General features: G+C 35.0%; 1 protein-coding gene across 1 annotated transcript in view; it reads left to right on the top strand.

Moving 5' to 3' along the window:
* Positions 1 to 20,628, top strand: part of LOC103605994 (ankyrin repeat and sterile alpha motif domain-containing protein 1B-like) — a 225,933-nt gene that overhangs the window by 184,473 nt on the left and 20,832 nt on the right. The window contains exons 3-4 of the mRNA XM_008590590.1: positions 8,029 to 8,185; positions 14,036 to 14,332. Of these exons, the coding sequence (XP_008588812.1) occupies positions 8,029 to 8,185; positions 14,036 to 14,332 (454 nt within the window). The remainder of the gene's footprint in view (positions 1 to 8,028; positions 8,186 to 14,035; positions 14,333 to 20,628) is intronic.

Raw genomic sequence — 20,628 nt, 5'->3', positions numbered from 1 at the left:
GTATTGTGATTCTTAGATACTGTTTTGGAAAATATTAATTGAATCTTTATTGTATCTTTGAAATATGTGTATTCTTTTATATGTGTGGGGTTATTTTCTATTCTTGCTTCTGTCTCTTTAAGTATTTAATGTTTCCTTAACTCATTACCTGTAATCCAGATTATGTATCAAACTGGATCTAGAATCCTGATGGTAAACTATCTGTATTTTTGATTTGCTCTTTCTTAATGAAAATGGGTACCTCCTCTAACGATTCTATAATCTGGTCTCTGAAGTTGCTCTTTGAATAACTAGACGCATCTATGATTGATTCTTTCTTGTGTAAGGATATCAACTATTTAAAATTTTCCGCCATTCACTCTGTAATCTAGAAATCTGTGAGAGTGAATTCAGTATATAAAAAAGCTTCAGCTAGAAAATAGAATGTATTGTCCTCAAGTGTGTGTGTTTTTTTTTTTTTTTTTAGCACAAAATGTCTTTATCATCCATCTTAAATAAAAATTTTCATTTGCAGGTATATACAACTTAATTTTTTAAAAGTTTTCACTCTATTTTTTTCTCTGTGTTACACATCATTGTAAAGATAATGTGATTTTATTTATTTATTTATTACGAATATTTATGAGATACAGAGCTGATTGTCCCCCCTTCTGCCCATGATGTGAGGACCAGATTCATACTGGGGGCATACCCGTTACCAGAAATTACTTTTGTACCCTTTGTCCCCTCCCAATTATCCCCTAACCACCCTCCTCCTCCTCTTTTCCCTTGCACTCCAATTTGTAGCCTTAGGAATGTTCCCTCCCTTTGTTGGATCAGAGCACTACTGTGGTCTTTCTTTCCTTCCTTCTTTCTCTCTTAGCTCCCACATATGAGTGAGCACATGCAGTATTTATCCCTCTGTGCTTTGCTTGTTCCATTCAACATAGGTTTCTCCAGGTTCATCCATGTTGTTGCAAATGGGAGTATTTCATTCTTTTTTATGGCAGAGTAGTAAATTTATTTCATGGTCATGTTAATAGCTTAAAATCTAGAAGTTTCTTTCAACTCCATGTTCTCCTATTAATTTTACAACTCTAGTCATTGAAACCCATTGGTCCTCCCATCACCAGGGAAGTAATAGGAACAAAGCATATTTAAAATATGCTGCCATAAGACGTATCGTTAATATTTTTAGAGATACCAATTGATATACTAGCTTTAACAGAGATCTTAAAAAACAAAGCTCTGAATCATTTATGAAGTTTTAATGCATGACAAGAGTTGACATTGTGAAATCTTTTATTCTTTTGGCATTTGGCTGATATGGGGATTGGAACCCTTGACATTGGTGTTATAACACTGCACTCTAACCAACTGAGCTAACCAGCCAGCCGGATTGTGAAACTTAAAACATTATTAAGCAGCTCACTGAACACAGGCTGTCTATGTAGATGGCTTCAAAACTTTCATCCTTCACTCCCAACTCACTAGTCTTGTAAATTATATGTTCTCTGAGGTATATTTGTCTAGCATTTCTATTGTGTGTGTGTGTTTTAAAATGAACTATAATCATGAAAAACTATTCAATAGATCTATTTCATCATTTTGACTCTGCCTCAGTGCCATACCATTTATTTCTTCAACAAATGTTTTTTGAGCACAGTTAAGTTTTAGGTGCAAGAAACCTAGACACACAACAAACATACAAACTGGATTACTAGTGATAAGTTAACATAGAAATTACATAAGAGGCTGCTACAATGGAGAGAGACTAAGGCTCAGAGAAGGGACAACTCATACATCTAAGGTTGTGAGGGAAGACCATGCCGAGAAGGTGACCCTTGAGTGGTTGGTGTGCTCAGTCATGATGGGTACTTGATCAGCTCTGGAAAGATGACATTTCAGGAGAAAGAAACTCCTTAGGAAAAGACCCTGTAATGTTTGGGTCCTGAGGAACGAACATCATTTGATCTCATAATGGATTCTCCTAGTTGGCATGAACTTTAAAGATTTCTTCACACAGTCCTCAAATGCATTTTTTTTCTCTCTCTCTCCCGATACGCAACCAATGTTTTGTGGGTTTTTTTTTAATTGAATCATAATTGATTATACATATTTTTGGGATTCAGTGTTGACATAAGTTGATCAAATCAATATTACTAGTATGTATATTGTTACAAATTGTACTTATTCTTTATGCCTGTTGTCCAATCTCTCCCTATCCTCCTCTCCCTCCCCACTCCCGCCACTGATAACCCTAGATTTCTTCTCTCCCTCTGAAAGAGTAATGGTTACTCCGTTGATTTGTTGCCTAGATGATCTGTCCAATGCTGAGAGGTGTGTTCAGGTCCCCCAATATTATCATAGAGCAGATGTTTCTTCTGTCACTCTGGAATGGGCTTTGTGGAGAGGGACATCCTATTCTTTTCTTTGGTCTCTGTTGGTGACTCTCCTTGTATCAGTGCATTCCAATGGCTTGCAGACCATCTGCATGGTGGTTGTGATGTCTAGCCACTTTCATGGCAGCTATGGTTACTTTGGTAGCTGTGGTGGGCCACCTGCATGGAGGTGATGTTTTTGGTATGCTCCTTGGCACTGGTGGTGTGCCTGGTTGTGGGTGGTGGGGTCTGGTCCACAGATCCATGCCCCGGGCCCCCGGATGGGCCCCGAGGCACTGGCAGTGTGCATGGTCATGGGCGTATGGTCTGGTCCACAACTCCATGCCTCAGGTCCCCTGGCAGACCCCGAGGTACTGGAAGTGTGCCTGGGCCAGAACTAATTTTTTGCCCTTTGCTTGCTTCTAAAACTTCCTGTGGGAACCAGTACTTGAGCTGTGTTGTAGAGCTAAATTGCTGCCTTGCTGCTGTTTCCCTACTTTTTGTGTAGCTCAGGGTTTAATGGTTGACCTCCTAGGTACTTCTGGCTCTCCAGAGACCGGCTGCACCTGGGTTGTCTAGAAACTCTGATCTGGGCATGAATCTTTTCATCAAACTGTACCCCATGCAATTCTGCATTCCCTACCAGTCTCCTCTGAGTGGTCCTGTGCTCATTGTGGGGTGGATCGGCTGTCCTTCCTGTGTCCCAGTGTTCTCCTGGTGGGCCTGTCTCCCCCACTGCCCATGCTCCAAACATTTCCCATGGGGCAGGCCCTGTGCCAGTCCCTTGTGATGTCTCACCAGCCTCTAAATGGCTCCCCTTTTTCAGCAATTCTGGCTCCTCACTCCTATGTGAGTCCACAAGAACCCTATAAGTGGTCTTGCTGTCCTGGGGGCCACAAAGGCCCCCTTCTCCCCTGCCACCTCAAGCAACTCCATCTGAAGGGCACAGCTGCACTTCTGCTGGCTCCTGCTCCATGTGCTCAAGCAGTTCCAGCCTTAAAGCAACCATGGCCTGAAACACTCCAAGCAGTTTTTTCTTTCTCTCATTGTGGCTTCTTCCCCTTCATGAACTCCATTTAAAGCGGCCATGGCCAGAAACACTCTGAACAGTTTTTTTCTTTCTCTCATTGTGGCTTCTTCCCCTTCATGAACTCCATTTAAAGCGGCCATGGCCAGAAACACTCTGAACAGTTTTTTTCTTTCTCTCATTGTGGCTTCTTCCCCTTCATGAACTCCATTTAAAGCGGCCATGGCCAGAAACACTCTGAACAGTTTTTTTCTTTCTCTCATTGTGGCTTCTTCCCCTTCATGAACTCCATTTAAAGCGGCCATGGCCAGAAACACTCTGAACAGTTTTTTTCTTTCTCTCATTGTGGCTTCTCTCCCTTCATGAGCTTCATAGGTCTCTCCTCCTCTTCCCCTGAGCTCCAGCAGCCCCAGCTTGGCTGATGTTACATTTTTATAGTTGTAAATTGGTTGATTTGTGGGAGAGAGTGATGCTGGGGACCATCTATTCCGCCATCTTGACTGGAACTCCTGTACTGAAGTGTTTTGACCATGTCAAACACATCTGCAACTTTATTCCCATTAAAGAGAAGTAAAATATTCAAGAAATCTGAAATCAAAAGGGCCTTATCGAATTTGAGAGTTTCATTAGTTTGTTAATTTTGCATTCGTGTGAAGATGATTTGCATTTATTTTGAAGTTCTTTGAACTCTACCAACAAGCAAAGGAGGATAGAACAAAATAAACATCTTTAGTAGTAATTTGATTATAGGGAATCTTGTGTTGAGGCAAAGAAGTTTGAATGTTGAATCTTACCAATTATTTAATTTTGCTCAGAACATACTGAATTTCTTGAAAGACATTTTATGTTAATCAAAAGTGTATCTATAACTATCAGAAAATGAATACAAATTAAATATAGTAGCAAAAATCAATACTTTTAGAATTCCTGTTTTTACCTGAACTTCCATGTACAGTTGTCCCTCAGTTTCCATGAGGTGCTGGTTCCAGGACCTCCAGTGGATACCAAAATCTGCAGATGCCCAAGTACCTGATAAAATGGCATAGTGTTTTCGGATAGCCTATGCACATCCTCTTGTATACTTTAAATCATCACTAGATTACTTATAATACCTAATGTAATGTAAATGCTATGTAAATAGTTGTTATACTGTATTGTTTAGGGAATGATGACCAAAAAAAAGTCTGTACATATTCAGTCCAGACACGTTTTTTTTTTTGGAGTATTTTCTATCTGAGGTTGGTTTAATCCATGGATGCGGAACCCATGGATATGAGGGTTGACTATATTAGCTTCAAGCTGCAAAATACTGTAGTTATTTAAATTGGATTATTATTAAATTTAATTTGATATTTTGTTTTGATTCTGGGAAATGGAAGTTTTTTCCCTGTGATCCCATCAACCACATTTATTTTAGAATTTTAGAGAATTTCTTGTTTTTCAAACACTGGATATAAGAACGATTACTACTTTATGTTTAAGATATAGGGGTTATTTTGCTGCTTGCTATTCTATAGATGTTGATCAGCAGTATAACTTAATATTTTATTCCAGGTAATCAAGCACAGTGAACATGTTCATTTGTTGATACCTTTTAATAAGATGTAAGGCTCAACCAGACTAAAAATAAAAAATAATAAAACTGAGTTGGTGGTATCCTAGTGTTTACTCTTCTAATTTAGATGTGATAGACAGTACCTGAAGTTTAATTTGTTCTTAATAAGCCTGGATGAAAAAGCCTATTTGATTCATATTACTGATGATATGCATGGACACATCATTAGGAAGATTAATGACAATTTGTTGATGAATACTTTATTCTATTTATGACTCAGTAAAACTGACAGGTACTTGATCAGAGATAAAACTTTATGTGTCACAAATATGTTTTACACTAGGAATCTCAGCTTGGCCAGTTTCTTAGCTGATAACTCTGAATAAGATGTAAAGCTTGGGCTGGCCAGTTAGCTCAGTTGGTTAGAGCATGGTGCTGATAATATCAAGGTCCAGAGTTCAATCCCTGTACCAGCCAGCTGCTAAAAAAAGAAAAAGAAGATGTAAAGCTCAACTTAAATACAAATTAAAAAATAAATTTAAATTTTAAAGTAAAAAATTAAATAAAATATTTAATTAATAAAATAAATACATTAAAAAACTTAAATAAAAAATAATACAAGGGTACTTCAAAAAGTTCTTGGAAAGATTTGTGTTTTTAATTCTATTTTTCCATGAAATTTTGAAGTACCCTTGTAGTATTTAGTTAGGATGTTAGTGTTTATCAAAGGCAGTTTTATAAATATGCAGATTATTCTTTTCTTATTTAGATATTAGAACATTTAAAAAATTTGCTTAGGCATAGAGAAATGAAATTAAAACCCTTCTCACAATTGCCTTTGACATTAATTTGGAGAAGTCTATTTTGTAGTAGTATAAACTGTACTTTTTAGATCCAGGTATTTAGTTTGACTAGCTTCCTTTGGTATTATTTTACCTTTTAAATGCTGCAATATTTCGTTTAAAAAAATCACTGGAATTGTTCAACATTGCAACAGCCTGCTTTTGATTGTATATAATTTTACAGTCATGCCTGTTTCTCATTTGATTCACACCATAACCCTTTCAGTTTGGCAGCAAGATGTAATCTCTAAATTCTATTTTAACAATATCTGAAAGAGAGACGAAGGTTATTTGATTTGCTCAAGGTTACCAAGTTAGTAAGTAGTAAAGTGTTGGGACTTGGAGCCAGATCTTCTGGTTCTTGGCTGCTTTTGTTCGTAATTCATAATTGACCTATTACCTCATTGTAGTTCTTTATCTTAGAATGCAAGCATAATGTAAAAACTCTTGCATGGCAGAGAGATGGGGAAAAGCATGTGAACTGGTATAGCATAGTTCCTTCTGGTATTCAGATTATCTTTTTCAAAGTTGATTTGCTGCAAGCATTTTCATTTTTAAAGGATTTTATTTTTATTTGGGACAAGTGCTAATATTTATATAGTGCTTTACTATTTATCAAGTGACTTCTTTTCTGTGATCTCATTTAATGCTCTTACCAGTCTTGAGTAGTAGGCATTATTATTGTTTTAAAGTATCTCCTATGGAAAAGAAAAATAAAATGAGACAATAATTTTTCCAGAGTCACAGCGTTAGGTAGTTTGCACAGCTGGGACTCAAATCTAAGCCTTTTAAATTCATATCTTATAAAATAATACTTTTTTAAAAAAAGAAATGTTAAAATAAAATGTATTTCTTAATTTCTCAGAAATCTTATTAATAGAAAATTTAGGACTCCTTGGAACTTTCTAAATATTTCTACAGTATATTCTTGGTTGTTTCATTGTGATTTCATACATCAACAACTAAGTCCATTGTTTCAAGTTTAGGCCACATTTTGGGCAGTGTGTTTTACCATTTACTGTAGTTTTGTCTTGTATCATGTCTGTTTTTCTTTTTTCTTGTGAGCTATCAGAGTTCTAACCTTGCTTCTAATCAATCTTCCTCCAACTTTTCTCATTTGTTACTTGCATTTAGAGTCTGATATTGTGAAATATTTGAATTTAGATTTTTCTGTTACATTCATTTATTCTCCCCACTGGTGATTTGTTGTATATAAGAAACAACTTTAGTATAATGTAATCGTATGTATGTATGTTTATATATATTTATGTATGTGTCTGTCTAGGATTTCACCGAGTTAATAGAATTTCCTTCTTACGTGCATTTAAACATTCAAATAAAAATACAGATTATTTTTTAGAATTGACTTTTATTATTTGATACAAAGTTCAATATAACGTTTGCTAATAATTTTTAGTTAATTCCTCCTGAGATTGAGTATCATAGTTCAGGATTTTTATTTTGAAAACCTGGTGAGGATTGAGTACAATATTCTATAGGTAGGATGTTTTGAGTTTGTGTTAAAATTGTGTCAATGGTGGAACATTTCTCTTAAATAAATTTCCCTGTTGAAATCATTTCTTAGGTTTGGAGGAGAAAGGTGAAGGAATACAGAAGTGTGAACAACACACATTCAAAGTGTGTTGTGTGCCATGGTTGAAAAGTTAATTAATTAATTAATTAATTTTTTAACCCTGAGCTAGTACGACAGCCAGCTTGTCAGGGTCTCTTACCTACTGTGTTGTCTTTCTCTTTTATATGCATCTTTAATCTCTTATTCCAGTTCTTTATAGGAATGATGTATCAACTCCCTAAATGTTTCTTGTTTTTTTTGTAAACAAGGAGTTTGCTTATAACTTCACCTTTTTCTTCAAGCTAAATCTCAGATATGTGCCATCTGGAAAGTGCTCCTTTTAAAAAAAAATTGAGGAGGCATCCTTTTAGTTTACTTTACTTAACTCATTCAATTAATGAAATAAGATAAATTTTGCCCTAATGAATTCTGCTGAAGTAGTTTTGTTGATTAGTCAGCTCTGTGTGTGTGTGTCAGTGGTTGTTTTCTGGGTAAGATAGCCAAACGTCGAATAGGCAAACCCTTAAACCCAATTTTATATTTTAGTACTTCGAATGATTACTGTAAATTACCAGCCAGCATCTAGTATACTTTTCTAATTATCTGTTTAATAAAATCAGTGTTGTTCAGAATATTTTCTTTTCTGTTGTCCCCCCCCCCCCACTTCTTAGGGACATAGTTCTCAAACTACTTCAATATGAGGCATCAACAAATGTAGCAGACAACAAAGGATATTTTCCTATTCACCTGGCTGCCTGGAAGGGAGATGTGGAAATTGTGAAGATTCTTATTCATCATGGACCATCACATTCCAGAGTCAATGAACAGGTACACTTGTCAAATGTTTGCTCAGGCTGTAATTTTTCTAGAGTTTCATGAAGGCAAAGCTGCATTGAAAAATTGATTATTTTTTTATCTTCACCCTGCCAAATTCCTTTCCATTGTTGAATTTCCTAAAGGAGAAAGTAGGAAAATTCTTTGGCATTTGGATATGATGTGCAGCACTAAGCTGGGCATTTGTAAAGATATTTTGTTGATGAGAAAATCCCACATAAAGAAGTAGTTGTAATATTCTTGCCTGCCTTATATAATCATCCATTTTATAGCTGTTGAATATTTAAAGATAGGACAGAATTCACATTTGTAATGAGAATTAAAGTGTTTCTTAATAAAATTTTAAATGTTAAAACAATGATGGTAACTAACATTTGCATAATGCTCTACCATTTACATAGCACTTTCACAGTTAAGCACATTCTATGAACCAAAATGCAAAATAGTGTATGCTGTTGCCAGTCACGTATTAAGTTAGAATGTCCTTTATGTATATATATACATATGACCAGAGTAGTTGAGTAAAACACAGCAGCAGTATGATTCTGACAGATAAAGTCAAAGTATTGATAAGTACATAATATCTGTATTATACTTAACAAACATATTTAAAAAGGAATGTTATTCTCAGTATTCTAAACAGAGAAGGCCACAGATTCCAAAAGTAAAATATGGTCTCCTAATACAGTATGATAACAAACATCTTGAGCTCTGTATGCCCCCTACTGTTCCCATTTTGTAAAACTATATTTGAAAACCAGTGTGCAGTCTTAACAATCAAATTACAACCATGGCATTAAGCTGCAGGTTGGCAGTTGTCCAAATATCAATGCAAGTAGGTTACTCTAGGGCAAGCACATCTAATTAAGTACAATTAGCACAATATTCAAATAGATACAGACTTTGCAGCCCTTTGACTGAAATTTAGACTAAAGAATAAAAAGTAATACTAGCTGTAAACAGTAAAGGGGAGAAAAATATGTATATTTTCAAGCAATTGTTGAAAGGACTAATCAGGAAAAACATTTTATTTAAAAAAGTGTTTTATTAGTATTTATCACAATATAATTTCCATGTATACAGGTTATAAAAGTGCAGATTTTTAAATGAAAATATACTCAATCTTTAAAAAATGACAGATATGGCTATTTTTATCATCACATACTACAAGAAAGTTTATGAGAATGCTCTTCTGTTCCTTAGAAAAGCAAAAGTTAGATCATTTACAGGGTGAGCCATCTGGTGGCTTAAAACTGTCTAAATGTCACAAAACACACATGAAATAATAAAAGTTTTTACAAAAAATGTTTTTAAATGACATGAAAATAAGAGAAAAAACAGTACTCATTTGTATTGGAAAGTAGAGAATTTTAAATGGCATATAACTGTAATGGTATGTTTTAAAGAGAAACACTTGTTTTCAGTGATGTTGAACAGATCAATTAAGTTATAAAAAATGTCTTTTTAAGGAGATTGAATTTCAAAGTTCTTTTTGCCCTTCTATTGCTTTGTGTTCTGGTTTCTATTGGCAACAAGTTGAAAGTTTCTTGAGATTTTTAATACCATGCTTTCAGGTTTTATTGTTCTCCCATTCTATGCCATTTCTCCTAAAAATTTCTCATATGGGAATTTTATTTTTATAAGGAACTTTTGGTTTTAGCTTTATTCTTGTTTTTTTTTTCTTCTGAATGGGACAGGAATTTCTAGCTAATTATAAAACTTTATGTATTTAAACAATAGATGGAGGAAATGAAAATGGTAATTAGCATAAGATTAGCCAGGTACTGTTCCAAGCACTTTCCCCTGCAGAATGTTATTTAATTCTCAAAATAATCTTCTGAAGTGATATTATCACTCCCATTTTTAGATGAGAAATCACTCAGTAAAGATAAATAACTAGTCTAAGGTCACATGTTACCGAGTGACTAAAACCAAGACTTGGACTCAGGTCTCTCTGACTCCACAGCCCTCCACAGTAGTACATCAGCATTATCATCCTAAATCCTGCCATTTACGGAGTGTTTACCACAAGCATACTTCAAAAATTTTGTGGAAAAAAAATTAAAAGATTATATGAATATTTCCATGAACTTTTTGAAGTACCCTCATATTATGATTATTATGTTTTTGGTGGCTTGCAGGTTCAGGGATCCAAACTCCTGACCTTGGTGTTATAACACTGTGCTCTAACCAACTGAATTAACCTGCCAGCCACATTGTTTTTTAAGTTTTTGAAAATATATTTATTTTAAAGAAATATTTTGTTACGTTTGTTTACTTCTAAATTTAAATTTATTTGTTAGGCATTGTGCAATTGTCTACATTATTGTACAATGCCCTGTAGCAGCCTGATGAGGTAGGTATTAATTATAATTTCCACTTTACATGTGGGGATATAGCTTTAGTGAGATTAAGTAACTTGCCCATGCTGTCACAGCTTTTGAGATATGCAGTCAGTATTTGAAAACAGGCTTTTCCGATCTAAAGCACTAGCTCTTAACCAATAATACACTATGTTATGATGTTAAAATTATGTATTATAAATTAGGGCTTCATTCTAGTTTCTGAAAGTTATCCTTGGTTTCTACTACAGCTTTCTGTAAAAATAATTGTCTTACATTTTAATATTTAAAGTTTACTATGCATTTTCCTATATGGAATCTCTTTTGATTTGTAAACTACACTATAAGGTTTATAGGGAAGGTAATATTCTCATTATACAGATAAGTTATAGACTCAGAGAAATGAAGTGATTTACTGTTGTGAATAGTGGCATGCTAACACTTCAACCTAGATCCCATTCACCATGCTATACTGCCCTAGAATTAGTGGTTAATTTAGTGTGACATAATTTTGAATAACAACGTGGACTCTGCCCTGATTATCGTTTTTATAATTGCCACATCCTTCCTATCTTTTGTCAACTCATTTATTATTTCCTTTCTTCTGATGTTATGTATGTTTTAAATTTCTATTTCCTTTTTCATTAATTTCCCCCTCACGCCACCCTTCACCTTCTCTTCCTCTTTTTTTTTCTTTATTTTAACATTAGGGTAAAATCTAGAGGAACTTATCTCAAAAATATATTACCTTTGCCATTCACTAAAATTGAAGCCCAGCTTGTATTAGATATTTTACTTTGAAGCAAAATCTTTTGGTAAATACCTTTTGACAACCAGTTTTGTTCTGCCACTCATTGTCTGGATTTGTCCTCATTTTTCAGGTAACACCCATGTGGTAAAAAAAGAAGGAATTCAAAACCCTTTAAGAATGTTCTGTGTAGACATATTAGCAATTATTAATCAGTTCTTCATCAACAGCCTATTTATTTCAAATTAGATGTTTTTTAAGACCACTAGTGAGTGTGGACACAAGTATGCAATCATGCCTTTGTAAAGGTGCCACAGTTGTGGTCCTCATTGATGTGACAACCTAAGTATGTATTGATCACGGATAAGATCTGTGAACATTTTCTCCTGAGTAGGTCTTTAGTGATTGAAATAATTTCTCTTGAGATCTGAACAGTGCTAATTGGTGTGATTAGAAACACTTTCAATTTTGCTCTTATAAATTTCCTAGGCTAAGGGCTATGGAAAAGTAGAGAGGTCTTTGAGGAATCATTATTTTATAACTGGCCTTTCTCTTTTCTCCAAGAGGTGCTGCATTTTGAAAAATGAGATTGCATCTCTTTCAGACAAAGGGGAAATTTGGGTTGGTCAGGAGGCATATTTCTATGGCATAAAGTAATAAGAGTAGCTTTTTAAATCAGGCTTATAAAACTTAGCCAGATTAAAAAAAAATCAGGGAGTCTTAACCTGTATGTGGCCAGTATCTGTGAGGAAGTAGATTATAGTAACACATTCAAACTGAGTACAAGAATGGCTCCCCACAATTGATGGAGAAAACAATGTCTTCAGCTGGATTCCTGGTGTATCAGATCTTAACTTTTCATTGACCGTCTCCAAGGAATAGGTTTTTCCTCTGGATTTGACCTTTAAATGGCCTCTCTTGATAACTTTTTTGAAACATAACATAGTAAGAAGCCTTTTCTAGTACTTTTATTCCCCCTTGCCACTCTTCTTTTTAAGTTTTCAAATCTTCCCTCTAGACTCTTAACTTACTTATCTTCCTGAGTTACTTTCTGGAACATTAAGATTTGTTTGAGTTTGAAACCTCCTTATCCTTTTATTTTGGTCAGAACAACTATCTAAGCAGCTACTTCCTATTATAACTCAGCTGGTGATTTTCTGGGTAAAATCTCTAGAAATTCTGCTTTTAGATCATTAATTTCCACTAATTTGATAATTTGGCACAGGAAGCATGGTATAGTGGAAAAAGCATGGGCTTTGGATTTTGACATATAGGTTCCAAAAGATCCTGATTCTGCCTGAACATGTAAATTAACCTTTTCGTATTTTAGTTTTCTCATCCATGAAATGGATATAATAATACCAATCTTGTAGGATTGTTGTAAGAGTTAAATGAGACAATATATGTAAAGTTTTTAGCCACTCAGCAAGTGGTAATAATAATAATTGTTATTGTGGAAGGTGTTATGTATGATGGGTAACCCAACTTTGGGTCTGGGCTACTTGGGTTCAAATCCTGACCCTGCCACTAAAGGATTGTTGTAAGAGTTAAATGAGACAATATATGTAAAGTTTTTAGCCACTCAGCAAGTGGTAGTAATAATAATTGTTATTGTGGAAGGTGTTATGTATGATGGGTAACCCAACTTTGGGTCTGGGCTACTTGGGTTCAAATCCTGACCCTGCCACTAAAGGGCTGTTTGATCAAAGGCCAGTTACTCAACTACTCAGTGCCTTAATTTCCTCATCTGTAGAATGGGGATAATAATGATAATATGTATCTCATAATGAGGATTAAATTAGCAAACATATATGAAATGCAACTGTGTCTGGAACATAGTGTTAGCTTGATGATGACTCTGATGACAGAGCTGCTCTTTCTCTCTAAAACCCTCATTTAGGATCAATGCATTTTTGTTGCTGAAATTTCTTGTTCACATTTCTCCTGACTGACCTTTCCACCTCCTGATATACCCATATTCCATCTACCTATACAGTCTGCCCAAATGGCCTGAAGAGTCCATCTCCCTTGCAACTGGGTTCAATTTTCTCTATCTTAACATTTTTTTATCTTGCTAATTTTTTAGGAAAATCTTATTGCTTTTCAATTTAAATACTTATAAACTGCACATGCATTACTGTGATACTCCTGGTAATTTATCCAGGAATGGGCGTAGGTCTGCCTCTCAATCTATAATTATGTTTCAAAAAGATACTATTGTTTCTTAGGGTCAGAATGTCTTCATTCTCTTTGTAAAAGAAGCAAAGATTTGTACTTACGTGGAAAATAAAATGAAACTTAATTTGGGAAACCTTTGTGTAAATCTTCCATTGTCAAGAATTTACTATTTCAACTGTCTTTTGGAAAGCCAGTCTGTTAAAAGTGTGTTATAATTGTTATTAATCTCTTTCATTAACAAATGTCATGGAGACAAGATGCACAGTGCGGATGACACTGGCCATCTGGGCCCAGCAGGGCCACTGACTAACATGGCTAAATCATTTATCATTCTTGGAAGTTAGGATATATGATGCAGGGGAAAGTTTGATTTTTTCCTACCAAAGTGATAAAAATAAAATATGATATTTTTGATGCGATGAGTGTTAGTTTTTATCAAATATCAAATTCAATTATGCATACTTATTAAAATAGATAAATCTTAAACTTACATTTTCAAAGCATTCTCAGGTTTTAAATTACTGTGTTCAGATTTTGATAACTAATTTATGCCTTTTATATCTTTGTCTTAAACAGAACAATGAAAATGAAACTGCCCTACATTGTGCAGCTCAATATGGACACTCAGAAGTAGTTGCTGTTCTTCTAGAAGAGCTTACTGACCCTACGATTAGGAACAGCAAGCTCGAAACACCTTTGGACTTGGCGGCACTCTATGGACGGCTTAGAGTAGTCAAAATGATCATCAGTGCGCACCCTAACTTAATGAGCTGCAACACTCGAAAGCATACGCCACTTCACCTTGCTGCACGCAATGGTCACAAAGCAGTTGTACAGGTGTTGTTGGAGGCAGGAATGGATGTGAGCTGTCAAGTGAGTCTTCTTTTAGCTACGTCTTAAAAGCGATGATGCTCTTGCTTTCCTTTGAGATACAGATGTTAAAACCTACATATACAAATCTTTTAATCAAATTGTCTGCAAGTATTTTTGTAACTATTAAAATCAATGTACTGTACCACACACTGTTGGGAAATAAGAAAAGATATAAGGCATAATCTCTAACATCATTCTACTGTGAAGGCTATACACACAAAAAAATTATTAGTAGATGGCAGTTTTGTGTGGTTTCATTATAATTGTTTCCTTTCTCCCAGTCTCTAGCACACAGACTGACATATAGTCAGAATTCAGCCAAAGTTTAATAAGTGAATAAATGAAACAAAATTCACTTCAATATTTTTGAGTATGTATTTGTATTTAGCATGTTGACACATTTAAAATTCAATTCTCATAGATGTCCTGTGGGATGGAGAGCCATTAAGTTTCAGTTAAGGGATGAGGAATCAGATTAAAAGACTTATGATACTTGTCTAAGGACACATAGCTGATAAAACTGGGAAGTGAGTTTAGACTTACTGATTAAAGTCTAGGCCTCTTTCCACTATCATGTACTGTCTGTAAGTAGCTGATGAAGGAACCATCACTGTGCCTAAGGACAATAAGAAAAAAATTTATTAAAGAAGTGTGATTTGAGTTCAACTTTGAAGGAAAGATAGTATTTGGATAGCTTTTGTTTCTCCATGAGGAAAGGGCAACCTTATCTGTCTTAAGTTAGCTCCAACTCCTGGGTTAGTCTTTTTTTAAAATTTTTTATTTTTTTTACTAATTTCTCCTTTCATGGTGGTTTCTTGGCTCTCAAGTTGGTGGCAGCATTATCTTCCGGAGACCTTTTTGATTTCTCTTAGATCGTGTCCTTCTCCCCTGTTAATTAGTAAACTATTGCTGCATAATGAACTATTCCAAAACTTAATGGCTCAACACAGTATCTGTTTGTTTATCTTATAATTCTGGGATTGGCAATTTAGTCTAACCTCAGCTGGATAGTTCTTCTGGTCTTGGCTGGGTTCTCTTATGTGTGTGGGGTCAATTGCAAGTCAGTTAAGTGTCTCTCTTTTGGGAGTTGGCTGCATACTGTTTGGGGTGATGGGTGAGACTGCCACACATCTGTCATGATTCAGCAGGTCAGCCTGGCTGGGTTCTCTTATGTGTGTGGGGTCAATTGCAAGTCAGTTAAGTGTCTCTCTTTTGGGGAGTTGGCTGCATACTGTTTGGGGTATGGGTGAGACTGCCACACATCTGTCATGATTCAGCAGGTCAGCCTGCGCTATTTCACATGGCAGCAGTCTGGTCCTGAGAGAGAGAACAGAATTGTACAGGGCTTCTTAAGGCCTGGGCTTAGAACTAGCACATCATTGCATATCATCACTTCTTCCATATTCAAATGGCCAAAGCAAGTTACAAAGGCAACTCAAATTCAAGGGGTGGGAAAGTAAACTCTACCTCTGGATTAGAAGAGGGTGTGAATTGTAAAAGGGGTGTGAATACTCAGAGGGAAAAATGTAGCCAATTTTGCAAACAGTCTACATACTGCAGGTGAAATTAGTGTTCAACTGTGGGGTTACTTTTCCTAGGAATTGTTCAGAGGTTGAAACCTGCGTCTCCAGGATTTTCTTTATTGAATATTTAAAAATCTTAGACCTTCCAATCTCAGGTTTAAGGCTGGCACCCTAAATCAGAATTTTCTTTAGAGTTTTGCCTGCATAATTTAGTTGTTTAGATATTTGTAATATCTTTTCTCAATTTCTTATTTATTCACCTTTTGACACCTTGGAAATAAGCACAAGCATTTTTTCTATCCCTCACATTAAGGAAAAAAAAAAAAGACTTTCCCCTCAAATGGGTGTTGAAATTAGGTAGATACATGTTTACTATTGTAGGTGATTCAGAAAGTTATTTTCTTAAAGATTGTTTAATGATAAACTAGATGTTTATTGTGTAAGTGTTGAATTTCTGTAATTTGGGTTTACTGCTTTCATAACACTTCTGGAGAATATTTCTATTTTTTTTTGTCTTTTTTCGTGACCCGCAACGGATCGCAACCCTCAGTGTTGCCCCCGCTCCTCGCTCAGCCAGTGAGCGGCCGGTCTGAATTTGGGATCCAAACCCTCGGCGGGAGCGCCACCGCGCTTCCCAAGCGGCGCACTATAGCAGTGCGCCACCGGGCCAGCCGATCTGGAGAATATTTCTAAACTTGATTGCACAGACTATTTATAACCAAGGACTTTCACTATAACTGAGACCAGTAAGCAACTTGGTGTCCATGGCCAAGTTGTTTTTTATGTTTTGTAGTAGATGACATGACCAGAAGGAAAAGAGTTTAGATTCAATTTTATAAATGTGTATGGTATATTTTTTATGTGCAAAACACTGTATTTTGTACTTTGGGAGAATTAAAAATCAGAAAGATCTCTGCCTCAAATTAAGTGGAGGAGACAAAGAGTTTGCAAAAATAACTCCCATACATGACATATAATAAATGCTAAAACAAGGAGCTATGGAGTTATAGGTGAGGAAAATACGGATTTTAAGAGGGAGAATATGAGACATTGATGGAAGTGACATTTGAAGAGGATCTTGAAATTCCAATAGGACTTGTAATTTAGCTTGCATATGTGCATTGTTTGGCTAAAGAGTGTTTAAAAGTATTAAATTTGAAGGGGTATATGCTTTCCAAGGTCCCAGCCTCTTTCTACCATCTTATGTTATTGCCGGTATCATTCCTTTAGATTTTTTACTTGGCTTTTGATAGCATTTGGGTGTATTGCTCATATATCAGAGGAAAGGGATATAATATGTTCAGATCACTATGAACACCTAATCAGAAGCATCAGGGATGGTACCTGAGATGGGTGGGCAACCTCTCCTGCTGTTATAACCTCTTTTATTGATGTTTGCTACCAAGAATTCCAGGAAGTAGGACTGACAACATAGTTTCAAAATATATCTCAATGAGATAAATTTTCCACCAGATATAGTTAACCTTAGTTGATGTTTTGCTTTTGTTATTGTTACTTTATTCATAGAAAAAAAATTTTTGGTCTCATTGCCTTTTTTGGGTGGTATTTAATTACTCAGATTGACTGTCAGCAGGTTTTCCCCATCAGATTTACTGAAAAAATTTTAGTGTCAAGGAAGTGTTTATTGATATTCTCACTGGCTGAGAGTGAACAATACCTTATACTGTTTCAGTGGATTTAATATTCATTAAATTGCACTAGTAATCAAGTTGAGTGTTAGCAGTATTAAAAGTAATACCATTTGATAAATTGTGGTAATGTACTTTTAGACTTTAATTACATTCAAGTTATTATGAATAAATCTTTAAAATTTATAGAAGACTTTGGAGGAGCTTGTCTTTTCCTTGTAATTGCAGGTGTTTTTAAATGCAGAATTTATGTTAGTATTTTCTCTAGATGTTTTGTTTTCTGCTTCATTTTACTCTGAGCAATTTTAAGTTATGACACATATTTGAACTAGTATACAAAATAATTTTTGTTTTGGTGAATTTCATATTTACTTATAAACCTTTTAGTCTTAAAAGATTTCTTGATAAAGAAACTTAGTCATATTAAGATATTCAGAAAGTAGGGTTGAATTGGCAATTTTCTCTTATAATTAGCATTTACTTCTATGGATTTTGAACCTGATTTTGGGTAACTCGATGGTGATGGAGCTGAATTATGCTAGTGCTCTGTGTGTTTCTTACAAGTTTCTTTTATTAAAACTTGAAGAGTTAATTCACTAGCATAACATTAAGCCAATTAAACTTTATATGAATATTAAAGAAAATGAAAGTTAAGTTACAGAAAGCTAATAATAAAGAGTACAAGCTACCTTGCTAGAAGCTGTTAAGATACAAAGCAGAGTAAGGTATAGTTTTGTTCTCGAAAGCTTATAGTGGCAGGAGAAATAAGATATGTGCATAAATGAATATATTATATTTTAATAATCCATTTACTCTCTGACTTCTCTAGATGGTAGTTTAACAACTTCTCATCTCAAAACAACTCTGTTATCTCTGTGATCGTGACTTTGCTTTTATTTGCCTTCTTCTCTGTTATCTCTGTGATCATGACTTTGCTTTTATTTCACTAAGAAAACAGAAATCACAAATTTCCTGCACCGCATTTGCTTTACTTCCTGGTGCTTTAAATCAACCTTCTAGGTTTATATCTATGGCTAACTTCTCTATTTGTGCATTGAATCCTATTTCTTCTTGTATTCTTGGGATACAGTACTCTGGTAAATATTCTCTTTCTCTTTAATACCATAAATTTTTCTTTCTCCACTATATCATTCCCATAAGGACGCAAAGATGTTGTAATATTTCCCATCTTTAAAAAATCTCTCTTATATTCTCTTTCTCTTTAATACCATAAATTTTTCTTTCTCCACTATATCATTCCCATAAGGATGCAAAGATGTTGTAATATTTCCCATCTTTAAAAAATCTCTCTTTTGATCGCACATTTCCTTCTAGTTACCATTTCTTTCTGTTTCCCTTTATTGCAATGTATTTAGAAAGGCTTGTTTTTATTAATTGTATCAAACTTCCTTCCTCTATTCTCTCTTGAATCCATTCTAGCTCTCACACTATTGAAAGTCCTTATTTTTTCTTTGTCAAGGTGTCTAATGACTGCCATATTCTTAGATCCAACAGCCAGTCCTTACTCCTCATCTTACTTGATTTATCATCAGCATTGACAAAGTTGATCTCTGTCTCTTCTCTAAATCACTTTTTTCTTTTGACCTCTGAGATCTTGCTCTCTTTTGGTTCTCATTTAGCCCATTGGTGGCTTCTTCTTGGTCTTACTTTAGGTAGAGCCTAAGATCTTGAATGCCTGCCATTCAGCCTTACAGAGAGATAAATCTGCCAGGCCTCACAAGCATGTTATCTATAGCAGTTGTTCAAGAATTAAGCCTTTCTCTTTTCTGTGCTCTTTTGTAAAGTCATACACCGTCTCTCCTGAGCCAGCCTTTATTTTCATTCCTTCCCAATAAATCTTTATGTTAAGATTACTCTGTAATCCCCAGTAATAGTTAGCTCTTGTTATACTGCTATGTAACAAATGAGAAATCTTGGTGACATATAGTAATAGGCAATAGCATTTATTTCTCACTTATACGTTTGCAGGTTAGATGGGGAAGCTCTGCTTGATGTTGTAAGTTAGCCTGCTTCACATATCATTTTTCTCCTGGGACTAACCGGGGCATGGCCTAAGTACAAGCAAGCAAGCCCAACCAAGCAAGCACATTTTGGGTCTCTGCTTACATCATGTCGGCTACCATCCACTGGCAAGTCGCAAAGCCAAGCCCCAAATCAAATGGTAGGGAAATATACTTCACTCATTTAAGTGGAAGGAACTGCAGAGTCATATGGCAAAAGGCATATAGAATGAGGGGCCAATAGTGTAATCTGTTATGTCCCCATCTCTTGTTTCTTATGTATTGCATTATGTACTTAAATAAAACTATCCTAGATTTCGACCCATTTCATGGTTAACTGCTCTCATCTTCCTGATTTCCAAGCATCAGAGTGGCCCAGGGCTGTAAACATGAACATCCTTTTCTCTCTTTCCTGTCACTTATCTTATTTTTCTCAGCTTTGGTGCTACTGAAGCTTGACTTTAATAGACATTTCCAGTCAATGAGCTAATTTCTTTTGCTTTCATCAGCAATTCAGTTATTGAAGTTAATGTATGTATCATTTTAGTTCTTCTCACTTAGCTGTTTTCATCATTAACAGAGATTTGCTATTTTTCATTTTTGCTTTCCTAAAAGGTACTGAGATGTTGTGAGTGCTTTATATCTGGTTACTGGATAAATCTCGAAATATTACTATATTGTCAACTGCATGATTGTTTATTTTGAAATTTATGTTTATTTTATATAAATAATCCAAATAAAATGGAGAAATTTGATCCATAGGAAAAGCAGAACCAAATCCTGGGGGTTGGGAGAATTTGGATTCACCTATTTGAGTGTATTTCTTTGTATGCATTCTACTTGTTTGTAGTGTGCTTTGGACTAAATATTTTGTGAATGTGCAGTTTTTCAGGTCTAGCCATTTATGGGTTGTTTATTTGGGGCAGAGTGCTGAGATTTACATAATAGTGCTAATTTGAATGAGGATATTAGACACTGACGCTGTGTAAGGTGTGGTAAACTGTAAGGTACATGATTTTTTTTTTTTTCATGTGTATTTTTGTTATTTATTTATTTATTTATTTATTTATTTATTTATTTATTTATTTATTTATTTTTGTCAA

The sequence above is a fragment of the Galeopterus variegatus genome, unplaced genomic scaffold (genome assembly GCF_000696425.1).
Source record: "Galeopterus variegatus unplaced genomic scaffold, G_variegatus-3.0.2 Scaffold6220, whole genome shotgun sequence".
In the NCBI taxonomy this organism is placed as follows: Eukaryota; Metazoa; Chordata; class Mammalia; order Dermoptera; family Cynocephalidae; genus Galeopterus; species Galeopterus variegatus.
This window is presented reverse-complemented; position numbering and strand designations above follow the sequence as displayed.